General features: G+C 41.3%; 1 protein-coding gene across 4 annotated transcripts in view; it reads right to left on the bottom strand.

The window, feature by feature from the left end:
* ola1 (Obg-like ATPase 1) overlaps positions 1–22535 on the bottom strand; it is a 204562-nt gene that overhangs the window by 173806 nt on the left and 8221 nt on the right. For 3 of the 4 annotated variants that reach the window (XM_078552075.1, XM_078552076.1, XM_078552078.1), the window contains one exon: positions 6681–6824. The exons of the other annotated variant lie outside the window; for it this stretch is intronic. In XM_078552075.1, the coding sequence (XP_078408201.1) occupies positions 6681–6824 (144 nt within the window). The remainder of the gene's footprint in view (positions 1–6680; positions 6825–22535) is intronic. 4 annotated transcript variants of the gene reach the window in all.

Raw genomic sequence — 22535 nt, 5'->3', positions numbered from 1 at the left:
GAGAGGCTGAGTAAATTGGGCTTATATTCTCTGGTGTTTAGAAGAGAGGTGATCTCATTATTCTGAAGGGCCTCAATAGGTTGGACGCTGAAAGATCGTTTCTGTTGGTGGAGGAATCTAAAACACAGGAGCACACTCTCAGGATAAGGGTCAATCATTTAGGGCTGATATGAAGAGAAATTTCTTCACTCAGAGGGTTATGAATCTTAGGAATTCCCTGCCCCAGAGGGATAGACAGATTTTTGGTATCTCAGGGAATTAAGGAGTATGGGGAGTGGGCAGGAAAATGGGTTTGAAACCCAAGATCAGCCATGATCGCATTGAATAGCGAAGCTGGCTCGATGGGCCATGTGATCTACTCCTGCTCCTATTTCTCCAGCAAGAGTGGAACCAAATGAGGGCAGAACCACTCAGCTGGGCATGCAAGAACACATTGGAAGAGGATAGTGTGGTCACCACGAAAAAGGTTACAGAGGTCAAAAAGAAATAACATCCCATGGTAACAGTTATAGAGCATTTAATGAGCGGTGGAGTACAGCAGTTTTGAAATAGAAGATGATAATGCCTAAAGTGATGAAACCATTAACAATGTTGGCTAGCTTTGTAACAAACAAGTCCACCAGCTTCTCACACCAGCTGCAAGTGAGGATGGAGGGAGAAAGGATTCAAAAGGACAAGGGAATCAAAGGGGAGGCAGAGAAGTGATTGAGCAGATCAACAGCTGCAGAGGTATCATGGAGAGTCACAGACTAGACAGTTGGAAGTCTTAAAAGTTAAGTTCTAAGTGAACCAAGAAAGAGCTTTTCTTTTCAGGGACAGACAGTGAAGGAGAACATGTAAGTGAACAGTGATGGCTTTGTCAGACAGTAGGATTAGAGTGGCCATGAGATGAGATGGTCAAGGTGGTGGTCATGAAAATGGGTAGGAGAGCTTATATGATGGGAAAGAAGTGAATTCAGCGTAGAGACAGTAAAATAATTTGAGATAGGGCTTTAAAACCACAGAGGTTGAGATCACTGTGCAGAGGCTGAGGGATGAAAAGTGTTCTCTGAGAAGCATAGGATGGGGCTTGAGTAAAGGTAGAGAATGAGGATTATAAAAGGAGACAAGAGGAGTGAGACAAGGTGTGTTACTCAAAAGGTGAAGGTGCAAGAAACACCTTCAACCAATCTATATCAAGGTCCACCAATGAAATAATGATCATATTAAGGTTTCAGTAATGTTAATTGAAAGATAAATTTTAGGAAAGACACCAGGAAGAACTCCTGATCTTCTTCAAAACAGTGTTGATGAAACAGTTTACACCCACCCGAGGGGGCAACTCAAGTCTCAATTTAACATTTCATCTAAAAGTTTCTGGAGTGAAGCTTGAGCCCACAAACTTTTCAGACTCAAAGGCAAGAGTACTACCACTGAGCCAACACTGGCACTTGGAAAGCAGCAAGGGTCATTTGGCAGCAATGCAGCAGCATGGGAACTAACAAAAACAGATCAGCATGGAGAGAAAAGTTATCTGCAGAGTAGCAAAAAACTGAGGACATAGGAGAAGGTCAGATATTAGAATAGAGACAATATAGCAGAGAACTGAGTGTGCATAGAATGTGTTGGTGACATGAAAGGTCACTAGAGAAGTCCAGAACTCAGTAGAAAATTGTACTTAGACCCAGAAAGAAGTAAAATATTCATCACGGCATCAAAATAAAGAAACCAGTATTGAATTGGGCTACATTTAGAAGCTCAGCAGGAGGCGGGGAAATTGGCAATCACCTGGTTGATTGCTTAAAACTCTAAGCAACTGAGTAACAGAATAGTCGCAGCAGCCTAGTTTTAACTGAGTTTAGTACAGAAACCTTGTCCTAATGGCAGAGGAATCCAGAAGTCAAGAAGTCAAATGCGAGCAAACAATGAAAACAAAGAACAAGCAGGGTCAGGGAATGAGAAATATGCTATACATAGGTAACTTTGAACTTGTAATCTGGTCTAAAATGACCAACTATTTGAGCCAGGGGATTTTAAGCTATGAAAGAGAAGAGCTTTGGTTCAGCAGGGAAGGAAGTGCTGAATAAAGGATGATCAGAAAGAAGGTTCCAAAGGACAGGAGCTCAAGTAAGAAACTGCCAGCATACTTAGCAGCTCAAAAGGAAAACCAGCTACTAATTTCCAAACGCTGAGGGACTAAGGGATGGGGGCAGCAGAAAATGGCGATAAAAGTCACATTGGTACAGTAGCGAGTACTCTTATGAGGCCTGAGGAACATTGTCAATGCAGGAGCAGAGTCTTCCTAAAACGGTGCCTGATTCTGAACCTAGATTCCTGAATTGGAATATATTCTATTCTCCACCACCTATATCTCAAAACCAAGGACAAAATTTATGCACTGTGTGAATATGAATATTGAAATCACATACACAACTCTGGTGTTATACTTACAGGGGTAAGAATTGAAGGCAAGAACATAAACTTGTGGTACGCAAACGACACAGCACTGCTTGCAGACAAGAAGCATCCCTACAAAATATGGTAATCAAGTAAAATCTAAAACCTTAGAACATAGATTGAGTAAGAACTCCAAAAAGACAAAAACAATAGCACAGTAGTTTGAAGGAATACAATAGAAGAAACTAGTGAAGATTGAAGTGGATGGAACAAGTTATTTAGGACAAATGATAACAGAAGATTGTAGATGCAATGCCAAAGTCAGGAGGAGGATAGAGATAGCCAAAAGTAATTTTGTGAAGATGAAGGACGTGTGTTAACAACAAGAAAACTCGAGTTGTAACAAGTTAAAAAAAAATCATTACATGCTACATTCTATCCACTTTCCTGTATGCTTCAGAAACCTGGACAATAAGTAAAGATCTGGGGAAGAAAATAGAGGCCTTTAAAATGTGGATATCAAGGCATATGCTAAAAATTTCATATACTGGCCATAAGACAAATGAAGGGGCGTTCGAATTTGCAAGAGTAAAAAGGCTCTAAAAAGTGACATTCAGAAAAGAAAATGTCAGTATTTCAGCCATTTGATCAGAGCCGAAAAGCTACAGAGATTTCTTCTAAAGGGCAAAGCAAAGTGGAGGGCAGTAGAAAGAGGGGTCGACCTAGGCGTAGTTTAATGATGGACGTCACAGAGTGGCTCCAGATGAGTTACAGTGGATGTTTGAGCATGGCACGAGGTAGACGCGCATGACATGCCAGGACAGCAGATCTCCTGGTAAGAGTAGCTACAAGCAGCAACAACATTGTAAATGTAATTTGGCACACCTGTATTCCCAATTCATCACATGGTATTAATAGCTAATATACCAAGTAACACTGCATTAGAAAGGCAAAAATAATTACTCACTAAAGAAAAGAATCAAAGCAACCACTGAACTCTACAATTAAACAAAGTATCTTCAATATGTTAAAAACAGGTTATCTGGTCATTTATTTCATTGTTTTTTTTGTCAGACTTTATTCCTGGACCATGACCCCACCACTGAACATCAAGCCATTGTTTCCAGGACTGTCACTGACCTCATCTCCTCTGGAGATCTTCCTTCCACAGCTTCCAACCTGATAGTCGCCCAACCTCGGACGGCCCGCTTCTACCTCCTACCCAAAATCCACAAACAGAACTGTCCCGGCAGACCGATCATGTCAGCCTGTTCCTGCCCCACGGAACTCATTTCTCGTTATCTTGACTCCCTTCTCTCTCTCCTTGTCCAGGCCCGTCCCACCTACATCCGTGATTCCTCTGACACCTTACGTCACATCAACGATTTCCAGTACCCTGGCCCCAACCGCCTCCTCTTCATCATGGACGTCCAATCCCTCTACACCTCCATCCCCCACCAGGATGGTCTGAGGGCCCTTAGCTTCTTCCTCGAACAGAGGCCCGAACAATCCCCATCCACCATTACTCTCCTCCATCTGGCTGAACTTGTTCTCACACTGAACAATTTCTCCTTTAACTCCTCTCACTTCCTCCAAATAAAAGGTGTGGCTATGGGTACCCGCATGGGCCCCAGCTATGCCTGTCTCTTTATGGGGTATGTGGAACATTCCTTGTTCCAGTCCTACTCCGGCCCCCTCCCACAACTCTTTCTCCGGTACATCGATGATTACTTCGGTGCTGCTTCATGCTCTCGTTGGGACCTGGAAAAATTTATTAATTTTGCTTCCAATCTCCACCCCTCCATCATTTTCACATGGTCCATCTCTGACACTTCCCTTCCCTTCCTTGACCTCTCTGTCTCAATTTCTGGTGATAGACTGTCCACCAATATCCATTACAAGCCTACCGACTCCCACAGCTACCTTGACTGCAGCTCCTCACACCCCACTTCCTGTAAGGACTCCATCCCATTCTCTCAGTTCCTTCGCCTCCATTGCATCTGTTCTGATGATGCTACCTTCAAAATCAGTTCCTCTGACATGTCCTCCTTCTTCCTTAACCGAGGTTTTCCACCCAAGGTCGTTGACAGGGCCCTCAACCGTGTCCGGCCCATCTCCCGCGCATCCGCCCTCACGCCTTCACCTCCATCCCAGAAACATGATAGGGTCCCCCTGTCCTCACTTATCACCCCACCAGCCTCCGCATTCAAAGGATCATCCTCCACCAACTCCAGCATGATGCCACCACCAAACACATCTTCCCTTCACCACCCCTGGCGGCATTCCGTAGGGATCGTTCCCACTGGGACACCCTGGTCTACTCCTCCATCACCCCCTACTCCTCAACCCCCACCTACGGCACCTCCCCTTACAAACGCAAAAGATGCAACACCTGCCCCTTCACTTCCTCTCTCCTCACTGTCAAAGGGCCCAAACACTCCTTTCAAGTGAAGCAGTCTTTCACTTGCATTTCCCCTAACTTAGTCTACTGCATTCGTTGCTCCCAATGCAGTCTCCTCTACATTGGAGAGACCAAACGCAAACTGGGCGACCGCTTTGCAGAACACCTGTGGTCTGTCCGCAAGAAAGACCCAAACCTCCCTGTCGCTTGGCATTTTAACACTCCACCCTGCTCTCTTGCCCACATGTCTGTCCTTGGCTTGCTGCATTGTTCCAGTGAAGCCCAACGCAAACCGGAGGAACAGCACCTCATCTTCCGACTAGGCACTTTACAGCCTTCCGGACTGAATATTGAATTCAACTACTTTAGATCTTGAACTCCCTCCTCCATCCCCACCCCCTTTCCGTTTCTTCCCCCTTCCTTTTGTTTTTTCCAATAATTTATATAGATTTTTCTTTTCCCACCTATTTCCATTATTTTTAAATCTATATCTTTTATGCCCTGTTAGTCTTTCCACCCCACCCCCACTACAGCTGTACCTTGTGCGTCCTGCCATCCATTCTTAATTAGCACGTTCGTTTAGATATCACCACCTTCAACACCTCTTTGTTCTTTTGTCTGTGACATCTTTTGATTATCTGCTCCTATCACTGCTTGCTTGTCCCTACAACCACACCACCCCCCACACCCCACCTTAAACCAGCTTATATTTCACCCCTCTCCTAATATTACTCAGTTCTGTTGAAGGGTGACGAGGACTCGAAACGTCAACTTTTTTCTTCTCCGCCGATGCTGCCAGACCTGCTGAGTTTTTCCAGGTAATTCTGTTTTTGTTTTTATTTTGAGCAAATTGGCTTTCATGTTTCTCTACATTACAAAATTAAATTTCAGAAGTAATTCATTGGTTATTGGGTACTTTGAGATAGAGGATACTGATAAATTCCATTCCACTAGTAAAATAGATAATTGTACTTGTCAATGCTAAAATTATTATTGATAAGACATACCAGTAATCTCTAAGTATGGCAAACCCTATTTCATTAAACTGAAAGCCTCTTCCCACTATACCAACATGACATTTTTTGCATGTCCTTCACCAATCATCCTGTCGCTTCAAGGCTCCTACAACGAAAGTGCTCCTTTAATGTGCAAACATAGCCAGTTAGGTTTATTAAATTGCAAGGGAGAATGAAAAAAATCTGATAAAAAGTAATGACAATGATGATTATGAAGTTATTTAAAAGACAGGAAGAAAAACCATCGTCCAATGGCCAGTAGACAATTAGCATGTCTTTCTCCTGATCTCAGGGGAAAAAAAGTTGATGGGACACTCAGATGAAGAAATAAGTGGCTATAGAGTGGGTGAAGTCTTATATAAGCCACCACTGTGAAAGAATTAAATTAAAACTATGTCATGCAAAGGGTTTCCCAAGCAGAATGAGCATTGCTGTTAAAGCTCACATCAAACTTGATGAAAATGCACCAGAATTTTTCAAAACGCGACTAAAAATCAGTGTTCCAAGGTACAATGTTTCCGGAGATACAACTGGGCGTTTTAAAAAAAAAACAGCCAAACAAAAAGCACTTCAATAGACCAGTTTGCAAATTATTTTGACTTGCACTTGTATCGCGCCTTTCGTGACCTCAGGAAGTCTCAAAGCATTTTAAAGCCAGGGAAATACAATGTCAGCAGTTACTGAAGATACTGCAAGGGACAAATAAAATAAACATTGAAAGTTTTAAGCATTAGATGTCCACAGGGAAGTTATTTGCTAAATTATCATCTCAAGAGCTACCTTCTCAACATAAAAATGCTTTAATTTTCTAAATCACCTTCCTAACCAAAATAAATAAATTTCCAAAGCAGTATTAATTAACGTGCAAATAAAGTAAATCAACATACCTGGCTGGTTTGTGGTATTGGCAGAGGAAGTCAAACCGCCCATCTGGAACAGGCACTCTGCTTTCATTGGGATCAATGGTACAGAAGGGAAAGTTCTCTGCGGCTGCCTGGCTTTTTGTTAGAACGTTAAAAAATGTAGATTTCCTGTTTCATAGGAAAAAAAAGTTAACCAGCTTTCCAGAAAATGTTTTAATATACTTACTTGATATAGTGAAGTTGCACAATATTTATGAACAGTTTTCTATCAATAAAAACACCTGGAAAAACTCAGCAGGTCTGGCAGCATCTGCGGAGAGGAACACAGTTTACATTTCGAGTCCATATGACTCTTCAACAGAACTAAGGAAAAATAGAAAAGAGGTGAAATATGAACTGGTTTAAGGTGGGGGTGGTGGGACAGGTAGAGCTGGATAGAGAGCCAGTGATAGGTGGAGATAGACAAAAGATGTCATAGACAAAAGGACAAAGGTGTTGAAGGTGGTGATATTATCTAAGGAATGTGCTAATTAAGGGTAGAAAGCAGGACAAGCAAGGTACAGATAGCCCTAGTGGGGGTGGGGTGGGGGGAAGGGATCGAAATAGGCTAAAAGATAGAGATAAAACAATGGATGGAAATACATTTTAAAATAATGGAAATAGGTGGGAAAAGAAAAATCTATATAAATTATTGGGAAAAGAAAGAGGGATCGGAAAAGGGGTGGGGATGGAGGAGAGAGTTCATGATCTAAAATTGTTGAATTCAATATTCAGTCCGGAAGGCTGTAAAGTGCCTAGTCGGAAGATGAGGTGCTGTTCCTCCAGTTTGCGTTGACCTTCACTGGAACAATGCAGCAGGCCAAGGACGGACATGTGGGCATGAGAGCAGGGTGGAGTGTTGAAATGGCAAGCGACAGGGAGGTCTGGGTAATGCTTGCGGACAGACCGAAGGTGTTTTGCAAAGCGGTCACCCAGTCCGCTTTGGGTGACCGCTTTGCAGAACACCTTCGGTCTGTCCACAAGCATTACCCAGACCTCCCTGTCGCTTGCCATTTCAACACTCCACCCTGCTCTCATGCCCACATGTCCGCCCTTGGCCTGCTGCATTGTTCCAGTGAAGGTCAACACAAACTGGAGGAACAGCACCTCATCTTCCGACTAGGCACTTTACAGCCTTCCGGACTGAATATTGAGTTCAACAATTTTAGATCATGAACTCTCTCCTCCATCCCCACCCCCTTTCCGATCCCCCTTTTTTTCCCCAATAATTTATATAGATTTTTCTTTTCCCACCTATTTCCATTATTTTTAAATGTATTTCCATCCATTGTTTTATCTCTACCTTCCAGCCTATTTCGATCCCTTCCCTTTCCCCCACCCCACCCCTACTAGGGCTATCGGTACCTTGCTTGTCCTGCTTTCTACCCTTAATTAGCACATTCCTTAGATAACATCACCACTTTCAACACCTCTTTGTCCTTTTGTCTATGACATCTTTTGGCTATCTCCATCTATCACTGGCCCTCTATCCAGCTCTACCTGTCCCACCCCCCTCCTTAAACCAGCTTATATTTCACCTCTTTTCTATTTTTACTTAGTTCTGTTGAAGAGTCATACAGACTCGAAACATTAACTGTGTTCCTTTCCGCAGATGCTGCCAGACTTGCTGAGTTTTTCCAGGTATTTTTACTTTTGTTTTGGATTTCCAGCATCCGTAATTTTTTGTTTTTATCTGAGTTTTCAATCAATGTCTTACCAGGCAGAATGGCCTGCATCCAAATACAGCCAGAATCAAACATTTAAAGAAATTGGAACGAATTTGAGCCTGAAGTTTTACATAACATATTTAGACAATTCTGAATAGGTCATACTCATGTAAAACATTAAAGTACAAATAGAGTTGAAGCGTTACATAAGCCTGCAGCTGAATTGAGTATTTGTAGATATGCGAGGAGAACGGAGATTTATTTTGCACTTGAAAGTGAGGGACACAAAGTGGAGAATCACAATGGTTAGAGCAAGAAGGAACCCATTTGGCCCATCACATCCTTGCCAGCTCTCTGCAAGAGCAACGCAGCTAGTCCTGTTTTCTCACCCTTTTCCCAAAGCCCTGCAAGTTTCTCTCTTCAGATATACATGAACAAACAAAATAGGAGAAGTATGCCATTCAGCCCCTCAAGCCTGCTCCGTCATTCAATAAGATCATGGCCGATCTGTTAATGTTTCAAATTCCACATTCCCATCTACCCTGATAACCTTTGATTCTCTCGCCTAACAAGAATCTATCTACCTCCACCTTAAAAATATTCAATGACCCCCATCTCCACTGCCTTCTGAAGCAGAGGCCTGAACTTCTCCCACGTCAGACAGGCTCAGCTGGGGTGGGCCATTTTACGCGGGCGGGCCAATTAAGGCCGCCCAGCATAATAAACATGCACGCAAAAGAGCGCTTCAATCTCCCTGAGGCAGCTCCGTGCCTCAGGGAGATTGAAGCACTTTTGAAAAAAATAAGTAAATGCAATAAAAATTTAATGAAACATGTCCCCTTATGTGACTGTGTCAAATGAGATGGGGCATGTTTTTATTTTTCAGAAAAAGTTTTTATTTAATTCGTAAAGGCTCAGGAAACCTCATCCCGATCGTGGATGAGGTTTCCTAAAAAACACAAAGGCCGCTTGGCCTTTTCACCTGCCCGCCAACCACAAGGTTGGGTGGGCAGCATAAACTTGAAATTAATTACTTTGTTAATGGCCTTAATAGGCCTATCAATCACTGAATGAAATAATACTGAATGACGCATGCCCGACATCATCGAGCATCATTTTACGTGCTGGCGTGTCGGGCCTGCCCCCGCACGCCGACAAACACACTGGCCAGGATTTTACGAAGTTGCACAACCCTCAGAAAAAAATTTATCCTCATCTCTGTCCTAAAAGGGCGACCCCTAATTTTAAAAGAGTGCCCCCCTAGTTGTGGACTCACCCACATGAGGAACCATCCTTTCCACATCCACCTTGTCAAGACCGTTCAGGATCTTATATATTTCAATCAATCACCGCTCGATCTTATAAATTCCAGTGGAAACAAGCACAGCCTGTCCAACCTTTCCTCATAAGGCAACCCGATTGTTCCATGTATCAATCTAGTAAACCACCTCTGAACAGCCTCCAACGCATTTATATCCTTTCTCAAATGAGACCAAAACTGCACACAGTATTCAAGGTACGGTCTCACCAATGCCCTGAAGCATAACGTCCTTACTTTTATGTTCAATTCCTCATGTAATAAAAGGGTAGCATTCCATTAGTTTTCTTAATTACTTGCTTTACCTGCATACTAATTTTTTGTGACTCATGCACTGGAACACCTAGAACCCTCTGCAACTCTGAATTTTGTAGCAGTTTTCCTTTTAAGTAATACTCTGCTTTTTTATTCCTCCTGCCAAAGTGAACAACTTCACATTGTCCCCATCTGCCAGATTTTTGCCTACTCACTCAACCTATCTATATCCATCTACAACCTCCTTATGTCCTCTCCACAACCTATTTTCCTACCCAAATTTGCAGGCGACACAAAGATGACCACCATGCCTTCACTCCGCTCATCTAAGACATTGATATAAATTGCAAAATGTGGAGGCTCCAGCACAGACCCCTGCAGGACTTCACTCATCACATCCTGTCAGAAAAAGACCCATTTATGCATACTTGCCGGTTTTCGGAATCCCTCCACCATACTCTGCTGCATAAAAAGGTTTTTACTCATGTCATCTTTGGTTCTTTTGTCATTCACTTTAAATCAATGTCCTCTGGTATTTTTCTATTTTCTGCCTTTAATGTCAGTACTGAGCATTTGCATGAATGGTTTAAGTGCTGGTTAGAAGCACAATAAACATCCTCAACACTGGCCCAGTAATATTGTTAAACTCCAAGTTCAAAAAGAAATTTTATATTACATCAAAGCAATGATCTAATTGTTTTCAACATCAGCCATCCTATGACTTGAGTGACACTGCCAATTTAAAACCAAAAAGTTCTGAGTAAGGCAGAGAGAGGAATAACCTGGCAGGAGGCATCATCTATCTACTGAAGATACCTACCTGATTTACAATGTATTAAGATCAAAAATCAACAGATTTACAACTAGATTACTGTCCAGACAACAAATCTGAAAATTAACCTTATGAATTTGGGCAAAGTTTTCGAACAATCATGGGATCAGTCAGAGGAACCATAGGATTACTTATGTGGGAACACTGAAAGATCATAGGAATTGCAGCACAGGAAGCAGCAAGTCCATTTATTTAATTCTTTCATGGGATGTGGATGTCACTGGCAAGGCCAGCATTTAATATCCGTCCTTAATTGCCCTCGAGAAGGTGGTGGTGAACTGCTTTCTTGAATTATTGCACTTCTAGTAGTGGGTACAACAAATGTTGGTAGTGAAGGAGTTCCAGGATTTTAACCCAGCAACAGTGACAGAACAGCAATATAGTTCCAAAATCAAGATGGTGTGTGAATTGGAGGGGAGCTTGAAGGCGGTGGTGTTCCCATGCATCTGCTGCCATTGTCTTTCTGGTGGTCCTGTTGTGGGTTTGGAAGCTGCTGTCAAAGGAGCCTCGGTGAGTTGCTGCAGTGCATCTTATAGATGGCAGAACTCCACTGGGAAGATGGTGGTGAAGTGGTAATATCACGGGACTAGCAATCCAGATATCCAGGCTAATCCTCTAAAATCAAAACCCACTATTGCAGCCAGTGGAATTTAAATTCAATTAATGAAAAATCTGTAATTGCAAACCACGGTGACCACGAAACTATAAATTTCTGTAAAAACCCATCTGGTTCGCTAATTTCCTTTAGGGAAGGAAATTTGCCACCCTTATCTAGTCTGGCCTACATGGGACTCCAGATCCACAGCAATATGGTTGACTGTTACCTGCACTTTGAAATGGCCTAGCAAGACACTCAATTCAAGGGCAATTGGGGATGGGCAACAAATGCAGGCTTTGCCAGCAACGCCGACATCCCATGAAAGAACCACTGCTACTGTGTACCGGTGTTTATATTTAGTGAATATTTAGTGATGGATTGGGTGCCGATCAAGCGGGCTGCTTTGTCCTGGATGGTGTTGAGCTTCAGGTGTTGTTGGAGCTGCATTCATCCAGGCAAGTGGGGAGTATTCCATCACATTTCTGACTTGGGCCTTGTAGATGGTGGACAGGCTTTGGGGAATCAGATGATCAGTTACTCGCCACAGAATTCGCAGTCTCTAACCTGCTCTTGCAGCCATAATATTTATAACTGGCTGGTCCAGTTTCTGTTCAATGGTAATGACCAGGATGCAGTTAGTGGGGATTCAGCAATGGTAATACTATTGAACACCAAGGGAGATGGTTACATTCTCTCTTGTTGGAGATGGTCATTGCCCAGCACTTGTATGGTGCAAATGTTACTTGGCACTTGTAAGCCCAAGTCTCAATGTTGTCAAGGTCTTGCTCCATTCAGGCACAGGCAGCTTCAGTGTCTGAGGATTTGCAGTGGGACAAAACACCGTGCAATCATCAGCAAGTATCTCCACTTCTGCTCTTATGATGGAGGGAAGGTTATTGATGAAGCAACTGAAGATGACCAGATCTAGGACATTACCCTGAGGAACTCCAGCAGTGATGTCCTAGAACTGAGATGATTGACCTCCAACAACCCCAATTAACTTCCTTTGTGCTAGGTATCACTCCAGCCAGTGGAGAGTCTTCCCCTAATTCCTACTGACTTCAATTTTGCTAGGGAACTCTCGGTCAACTTGATACCAAGTCACTCTCACCTCACCATTGAACTCAGCTCTTTTCTCCTTCCTTGGACCAAGGCTCTAATGAAGTCTGGAGCCAAGTGCCCTAAGTTAACTCAAATTCTGCAGAGAGCAAATTATTGCTTTGTGCCACTTAACATTGTTGTCAACACCATCCATCACTGTCCTGATGATTGACAGTAGAGCGATGGGCAGTAATTGGCTGGATTAATTTGTCCTGTTTTTGTGAACAGGACATACATGGGCAATTTTCCACATTGTCAGGTCAATGTCCCAGTATAGCCACAATACTGGCAGTCTTCAGTATTACAGCCAGGATGTTGTCAGGGTCCATAGCCTTTGCTGTATCCAACACATACTGCCATTTCTTGAAGTGGAGTGAATCAAATTAGCTGAAGACTGGCATCTGTGATGCTCAGCACCTCAAGAAGAGGCAGAGATGGATCATCCACTTCTGGCTGAAGATGGCTGCAAATGTTTCAGCCTTGTCATTTGCACTAACGTGCTGGGCTTCCCCATCATGGAGGATGGGGATATTTACGGAGCATCCTCCTCTGGTTCACTATGAAATTGTCCACCACCATTCATGACTGGATGTGGCAGGGCTGCAAAGCTTAGGTCTGATCCATTGGTCGTGGAATTGCTTAGCTCTGTCTACAGCATGCTGGTTCCACTGTTTAGCATGCATTAAGTCCTGTGTTGCAGCTTCACTAGGTCAGCACCTCATTTTTAGCCACGCCTGATGCTATGCTTGGCGCTATGCCTGGCATACTCTCCTGCACTGCTCATTGAACTCCCGGCTTGAAGATAGTGGTAGGGCGAGATATATGAAGGGCCGTGAGGTTACAAATTGTGGTTGAATCTAATTCTGCTGCTGTTGATAGCCCACAGTGCCTCAGTTTTGAGCTTCTAACTATCATCCATCTGTAATGGTGGCAGTGCCACGCAACAACTGTAATAATTTGTATTTATATAGCACCTTTAACATAACGAAACATCCCAAGTCGCTTCACAGGAGCATTATAAACCAAAATAAGACACCGAGCCACATGAGATTTTAGATCAGATGACCAAAAGCTTGATCGAAGAGACATGCTTTAAGTTTCTTAAAGGAGGAAAGCAAGGTAGAGGGGCGGATGGTAACCCAGACCTTGCAGCTTAGGCATCACCAATGGTGGAGCATTTAAAATTGGGGTTTACACAAGGCCAAAATCAAATGAGAGCAGGTATTTCAGAACGTTGTGAGGCTAGAGCAGATTAGGGTTAGAGAGGGGCAAGGCCATGCAGGGTTGGGGGATGAGCAATCCAACAATTTAACAGAAGTCGAGAGAGGTGGTGATAAGGTAGAGTGGAGTGTCATCAACGTACATGTGACAATGCTGTGTTTTCAGATGATGTCACCAAGAGGTTGCATCATTCTAGTGTGTCCCCAGTGTGAAAACTGAGTGGTGGTCACTCCTATCAATACTACAATGGGCAGGTGCATCTGGAACAGGTAGATTGGTGAGGACGAGGTCAAGTAGGATTTTCCTTCTTGTTTGCACTCTCACCACCTGCCACAGACCCTGTCTGGCAGATATGTCCCCTTCAGGACTCAGACAGTTTGGTTAGCTGTGGTGTTGCCAAACCATTCTTGTGATGCACATTGAAGTCTGTGATTTTGCTACTCTCAGTGCTTCTTAAAAGTGGAGGAGCGCTGATTCATCAGTTGAAGTGGGGGGAAAGAGTCAGCGGTGATCAAAAAGGAGGTTTCCTTGCCCATGTTTGACCTTGCTGGGCCATATCAGATGCAGTTAAGAGTCAACCACAGTGCTGGGGTCTGGAATCACATGCAGGCCAGACCAGGTAAGAACGGCAGATTTCCTTCCCTGGAGGACTTAGTGAAGCATATGGATTTTTACAACAATCCAGTATTTTCATGATCACCATAGTTGAGCCTAGTTTTTTTATTCCAAATTTATTAATCAATTAAATTTAAATTCATCTAGCTTCCTTCGTGGCATTTCAGTTCATGCCTCTGGAGCATTAGTCTGGATCCTCTGGATTACTCGTCCAGTAGCATTTGCATGACACTACTATCCCCTATTGTATTTATGTCACTACTGGCTCTTCAGCCAAATACCTATTCTATCTCCCTGCCTTTCCCACATATCATTTTATATATTTTTTTCTTTTTCTTTCCAATGCTTGTCTAATTTCCTTTGAACTGATTGCCACTGCCTCAATAGACTGGTAAAGCACAGTGTTCTAATAATCTCCAAAATGAATTTTTTAAACTTTCCTTATATAATCCTGAATTTATAGCCTCTGCTAGTGATCTACCAACTACGAGATCACAATACTGCTACAGATGAATGCATCTATTCAGCCCATCAAATTGTCTATTAAATGATCTAGAATATTCACTTCCACCACTGTATCGGAACATACATTGATCACTGTCTGGATCATTTCCTGATATCAGACCTAAATTTGCATTTCACTAGTTTAAACTTGTGACGGCCTTATTCTATAAGTTTAGAGAAATTTTCCACATTTATATTTTTAAAATAATTTGCTTTCTTCTGTGCGTCTATAAGATCATTTCCAAAACTGAAGAGTCCAAGTTTCCCCAGTCTTTCCTTGTAAATGAGACTTCCGGGAGATTCAACAGCCTCATGGCTCTTTCTACATTGCTTCCATTGTTTGAATGCTGCCTTTATGCCATGGTAACCAGAATTCAAGGTTATGGTCATAATTGACTCGGACCTATATTCTTCTGTTTCAACTATATAGGTGAACATTTTATTGGCTTTGTTGATTTTTGCTCTACATTAGTAAATTTAGTGCTCAAAATAGTTGACCAAAATTATTTGGGTTTTCTTTTCAAATTTATCCTAGGCTATTTTAACAGTGAAGAGCACATTCTTCCTTTAACTAATAGGTGTTGTCTTGTTAATTTCTTATTCATTTCCACATTTTTCTCTGAATCCTCAACTTTGAGTTGAACTAAATAGTCTATCATGAGAGATTTTGTTCAATGTCTTTTGAAAGTTCAGCTGCACTCTACCTTACACAGTCCACTTGGAATGTTATTTGTTCAAACTGCAGAGGTTCTTTAGGCAGGGTTTTTCCTAATCGAATCCATGCTGGCTTCGGTCTGCTAGGTTTTTGTACAGATATTTAGATTTACTCCTGTTAACTAATGTGATTATTTTACAGGGAAGTGAGAATAATGGGTCTATGGTTGCTGGTGTCTTACTCATTTTGTCTCCTTGAATAGAAAAAGTTACCCCGTTTCCAAACTTCTGGTAACTCCCCAGTCTTCAGTGATTCTCTCAAATCTCTCCCCTTGTTTCCTTTAGCATTAACAGAGTAACGAGAATCAGTGGTCATCTTGACCAGGTATTTGTAAATGAATTAGACACAAGTTTAATAAAAGGAAGTCATGGCAGCCTTGGGGGACAGAGCTCAGAACAAAATTTAACATGACCTAGGATTCACAAATGCCAAAGGAGTCAGATATATAAAAATGTTAATTTTGGAGAAACGGTCAACTTGAATAGTCACCTCCAATCAATTTAACAGTTCAGTAGAGAACTGGAACAACTTCTAAAGTCACAATGTTAAGCATGCAAGATAAATACTTATCCAAAACTAGCAAGCTCAGATGAAATAGACAGATCAATGAACAGGCACAGATGTTAAACATTCTCAATGACTGCTTTCCCTTAGTCTTCACAAGAATAACATGAGCAATATGCCTTCCCCAGAGTTATCCCAGGCAAAACTAATGACTTTGATATAATTGAAATGGCGGTCGTAGACAGGTTAAGAGTGCAATCAAGGGAGCAAGGTTACACCACATTGTTGGGCTATAGCTAACCTGGGATTATCAAATTAGGTTGGGTGTCAAAAGAGGAAATGAGTCCCGTTCATCAGCAAAGATATTCCTAGCTGTGACAAAATAAAATATAAAAATTCTAAGAAAATAATGGCAATTCCTGGTATTTTAAAGAAGCAACAGTCCATATGTGCAGCCTTAGAGGAATCACCGAAGCATTTACGTTTCAATTTTCAACAGCAGGTTCCATTTTTTCATCCACTTCATATTTCTTTTGAGAGAGATAGGGAGAGATTCCCTGTGGTGCTTCTTACACGTTATATAGCATCTAGAATGGGACTTGATTTTTTTTTCAGTATGGTGGCTTCCAAGGCAGGGGGAAGGGAATGTTGAATAGAACTCAGTACAGCAGAAGTGCAAAATTCACCTCACTGGGGAGGGTGAAATCATTCAGAGTGCAGTATAGTGGAGGGAGTGGGGAGGAATAAACAAAAATTCAGCAGAAAAGAGAGGCTAATGAGGAGAAACAGTGAGCGGAACACAGACAAGCTGAGGCATTCAGCATGCGTGGGTGGGGTGGTAAGACATACAACAGAGTACAAAGTAGGGGGAACACTAAGCAAAGCACAATGGTGTAAAGAGAGGAACTTATTTTCCCTGAGATTTAATTTCAATTCAAAAACATCCATGTGGAGCAAAAATCTTCCCAATCAGAAAATTGTAATGCATCTTTGAGCCATCAGAAATCGACAGTAAGCCTACCCATTCATAGAATCCGCATGTTCTCATTTCTAAGTTTTCACCTTGCCTTTTGAATCTTGTAAATAAAGAAGGAAGAAAAAGGCAGCTTTAAGCTACATTTTGAGAGTTGCATGTTAGGATGACATTAAGATATTTGCATTGATGCACTGTAAAAATATGCAACTTAGTGATGCCTCGTTGTGCAACATGGGAGATGAAATAGAACACAGAAACAGCCTTCCAAATAAAAATATTTTAAACCTGCGGAAGTCCAGACATTTCCCACTATAGATAACTTAATGAGTAGGTAATTTTAATAATCACAGTTGTGGCACAGCAAAAATTTGAAACACTGGTTATCTTCAAGTCATCTGGTATCATGTATTAGCAATCATGAATAGTTTTTATTCACACATTTTACTTTTCAATGCATTCCATCTGGCCCTGGTGACATTTCCAATAAACTTTGGTTCCACTATTTTTTTTGAATTAAGAAGTTACCAGAAAAAGTACACTACCATTTTTGTTTTAAACAGAGAAAACAATTGCAAAAGGGAACAGTTTTAGACCCGCTGGATAAACATTGACCTAATATGCCAGGCCTACCAAATAATGTACAAGACATCTAATGTACTAGTATCTGACAGTTCAGTGACGTTTTCTTTATGTTTAAGAAAAAATAATAAATTTTAGCTCATAATGCAAAATTAAAAGCTTGCAGGGGTATGGTAAAATAGCAAAGAAAAGTCAATCAATTCACAATTTCACAGCATGCAACTGGCCACTATCCCTCACACAGGCTACTTTCTTCACATTGGTGCAGAGAGTAGAGAGAGCTTTTCTTGAATCTAGCCCATACAATATCCAATTTCAGATTGCTTTATTCTGACAATGGATGACAAAATTGTTCCATTATTAAACACTGAAACACCACACTAACGAGTGTGTAACTTGACAGTAAAATGGAGAAAAGAAGCCTAAAAACAGCATTTGTATAGATAAAAAGAAAATCACAAAATAGATCTAGTCATGTCAAAGCTATTCAAAAACAAATAGATGTAAACTGTTTTTTCCTTCTTTTCTTTACTTGAAAAGACATGTTAGGAGTCAATTAAAAACAAGTGCAAATGATAGGAAATGCTGTTCTCAAACTGGGATCTGTGGATTCCTGGGGGTCCATGGAGATTTTCCAGGAGGGTTTTGAAATAAAAAGCAGGGCCAACCTCATGGGTGAGCGGCAGAGGTAAGAGCAGAGTACAACCCATCACATGTGCAGTGCAGAGTGGGCTGGCCACCTTACGCAAGAGGGGTAGAGAGATGTTTGCATAGGGGAGCACTGGGAGTGGCACTACATCTGCAGCTAATCTGTACATAAACATTTGTTTTCTACAGCACATTATTAAAATACTTCACATGCAGCACTTTCATGAGTATATTAATAATAATTTAGATGGAGAAAATCTGTGATCTCTAGTCCATTTGAGAACCACTGCTATACATGAGCCCACTCCCCAATTTCAATACTACCTTCCTGAAGACCAATGAAAACGGTTTTATCAGCATTTTATTTCGAATGCGCTATGCAAACACAGATTTGCCTCTTTTCCAGAGACGCCATGATGTTTCAAATGTGTTATGGTGCATGTGTACAGTTGTTAACAGGTAGGTAGAGGACCCAAGCACCAGTAAAGTGCCTCAAACTATAAACTGCAGTTAAAGACAGAGAAGGCAGCAATTTTGCAGCCATGTATTTTTTGATTACAAATGATTGTTTCCACCAATACAACTTATGATAGCAAAAGATATATGAAAATTTGTACCTGTATTTGAATTTGGAAATAAAAAAAATACATTCTAAAGTCATGCATCTATTCCACAACCATTTAAAACAGTAAATGACTGATCTAAAGATTCACCCTTAAGAATTGAAAAATTATTAGGTAATTTCACCCAATGCAATCATAGTAATTACAACAGCCACTGCAGTTATTTTTGGCCTCAACAGGTCATATTTTGCTCATTCTGATGATTAATTCAATACGTCCCACATGTGCCCATAACAGGAATATTGCAGTGAAATTCATTCATAAATATCTTACGAATTGAATAGTACAGCCAGAAGTATTAAAAACTCTGCCACACATTGGTTGTTAGCCTCTACTGCTATCTCATTCTTTTCTTTAATGGGAACCACTTAGTCTGTAATCCATTGCCTGCTATCACACCCGTCATATCATGAACAATTTTATCCTGATTAAAAAGGACCATGCATAAGGAATGCATTTTTCCTGCATGGTTCATCCACATTTGGTGGAAACCTTAACGCTGACTAAAATCCAATAATATTCTACACACTTCAATTGAAAATAAAAGCAGAGCACTGTAGCTGAATTATCAGAAATCTATGCATCAATGCACATAATTTTGTGGCAGTTTAGGAAATGAAATGAACTTTTGACCTCTCAATTCATTTACCAGTAAACTATTGTACCATATGACCCATCAACAACAGAAGAACCAAGTGTGTAAATGTCAAAACACTGTCAGGACCGTGGCACTTTGGAAATGATGTTGTCAAGAAATGACACATAAAATGCAAAAGCCTTCCCCGTTGCTGATGTGAAATGGTAATGAACAATGATGGAGTTTTCCCTTACAAGATGCCACATTGTTCCTATCAACCACATCCTGGAAAATAAGGCTAATAATTTGCATCAGAATAACAACCACGACATCTGTAGTTATTCTCATTCATTTTTGATATCTATACACAGCACATCAGTTTTAAATGAGATGAATGCACAAACACAATACACTTACTTGGAAATGTTGGCTGCATTTACTCTGATGTAAAGTGCTCAAAGGCTGAACAAAATGTTGCAACATCAGAATATTATGTAGTTGCTATATTATGTACAGATTTGTGCTCCCCATTAAAGGAGCATAAAAGCAATGGATAAAGAAGCACATATTCACTGGATGTTACCAGGGGTGAGGGGTTATAGTTATGAAGAGATTGGAGAAGTTGACACTTTCCCTGCACCCCACCCCACTACTCCCTGGCCCCAAAGCAAAAAAGATTGAGGTGACAGAGTACCATCACTTTGCAGAAACCACAACAATTAAAAGTATACATTTCCAACTGTGGTATTTAAAAGCAGTAATAAATTCAATTGTAAAATCAGGAAATATTTTGCACCTATTGTCATTTTATTTCATATATGGGGAAGGGGGGGTTTTGGAAAAGAGAGTATTTGGAGGGCTCTTAATTATCCTGTATGACAATAGTCTGAGCAGATAATCAAGAATTAATCCTTCCACAATTATAAAAATGGTTGCTGACAGCCCCGTCTTCCACCAACTCTTTGGGGAATTATATTCCTGATGCCAGTACTCCAGGTATGCATGGCTTCTTTTGAAGTCTCAACCCAGCCCCACATATCCCCTAACCCAAGCCCAAATTTTTACAAATGACGGAGGACAATGGGAGCATAGACAAATCAAGGTTCTGCTACAGTATAAGTTAATACAATGTTCTAGAGTAAGACAAAACAAAAACAGAATTACCTGGAAAAACTCAGCAAGTCTGGCAGCATCGGCGGAGAAGAAATCAGTCAACGTTTCGAGCCTCCATGGCCCTTCGGCAGAACTGCCGAAGGGCCATGGAGGCTCGAAACGTTGACTGATTTCTTCTCCGCCGATGCTGCCAGACTTGCTGAGTTTTTCCAGGTAATTCTGTTTTTGTTTTGTTTTGGATTTCCAGCATCCGCAGTAGCTTTTAGCTTTTTGTTTTTATCTCTGTGTTCTAGAGTAAGACTTGGTTGCCAGTCTGATAGTGGTGCCAAGGCAAAAACAAGCAAGTAAGTATTGTGTCAAAACAAATAAGCACACCACATAACAAGATAACTTCGCAAGCTAACATTTTTCATCATCCTGCATGAATATTGTATACTTTCATAACTACTGTGAATACCACCACAGTGGACTTGTCATACAAGTGCATTACAAAGCCTCCCCATTCCTTGCCTCTTCATTCAGATTTAATATGCATTATTGGTTTTGAGCAAGAAAAAGTGCTAAAAAAAAATGTACTTAAGAAGCAACTTTTACTTATACAATAAGTGGGAGAGAGTACTTTGCACTTGATATGTACTCGAGATTTGGGTAAAAAATAACTTGCATATTACTCAATTTTACCCAAAGCTAACTCTAATACCGTATAACCAATCACCATACTCCAAAAGTATGTGGATACGCAAAAGAAAAATATTTTAAACAAATCCGTGTGTACCATATGAAAATTCTCAAAACTCTGCATTTCCTGCTAATTCTATCCATTATACACATGTTTCTAATGGAACTTGCTCATGTAAACTTGCCACACTACAGTTACACCACTGCCAGTGAAATGCTACAGTACTTCAGTTTTGTGGCCCCCAGCTGATCAGCCAATTATTCACATTCTAAAACTGGCAAACATTTGCCTATTTAACGATAAATCTATTATATAGTTTAAAAAATCCTGAGTGATCTCAAGATTCCAACAGTACTGCATATGTAGAATGCATTATAAACACGTTACATAAGTAAATCAGTGGAATAAGCAGCAAACATTATGTAACAGTCCCGCTGTATTGATCCTGAACTACTATTACGCTGAAGTTGAGGTTACAATGGCTGTGGGTCTACCTGATTGATTTTTTTGGCCACAATTGCTCTCCCAGCCAGCCTTTCCTGCTCCTCTGTTGCAATTCCCTACATTTCCAAGCTTAATGACCATCGACCTCCAGTGATCACAGCTTTTGTGCCTTCATATTAATTCCTGACTGAAGACTTTTTAGTAAATCTTTCCCTATTCCCTGCCTCCCTCCCAACTCAACTAACAGAAGTTCAGGACCATCAGTAGGAAAACCTGCAAATCTCCAGCAGCAACTTGTGTTTATATGACATAAAAATATCAAGGTGCTTCAACAGGAGCATAAGACAGCATCTGGCACTGAGCCACGCAAGGCAGATGACCAAAACCTTGATCGGAGGTAAGTTTTAAAGAAGAGTCTTAAGAGGGGGAAAAAGAGAAAAGGAGAGGTTTAGGAAGTGAACTCCAGAGCTTAGAGCCCAGGCAGCTGAAGACACAGCAACCAATGGTGGAGTAATTAAAATCAGTTGAACTTGCTAAGTTGATGCTGGGGGCCAGCAGTGATAAGGTCCAATGGTGAATCCTAAATGAGTGGAAGTTGGTAGTGAAAAGGCTTGTTCTCATACTTGCCAGAGTGCATTTCAACCAAACTTTGCTCCCACTCCCATATGTGGACCCCTTGCTGAACGTGGTCAGTACCCCAACTGTTCTCCTTTGGATCACCAAGCCAGTTGTGGCCAGCATCATTCTGCATCTACTATTGCTACCTTTTGGTAGTTTCCAGCTTCAATTGTTGCTTTGGTTTGTAGACCTATTAAAACCTTCTATCAATGAATCTAAACACTAGGCCCTCAAGCACTGCTGAATCAGGTCG

The sequence above is a fragment of the Cetorhinus maximus genome, chromosome 11 (assembly GCF_964194155.1).
Source record: "Cetorhinus maximus chromosome 11, sCetMax3.hap1.1, whole genome shotgun sequence".
Lineage (NCBI taxonomy): Eukaryota > Metazoa > Chordata > Chondrichthyes > Lamniformes > Cetorhinidae > Cetorhinus > Cetorhinus maximus.
This window is presented reverse-complemented; position numbering and strand designations above follow the sequence as displayed.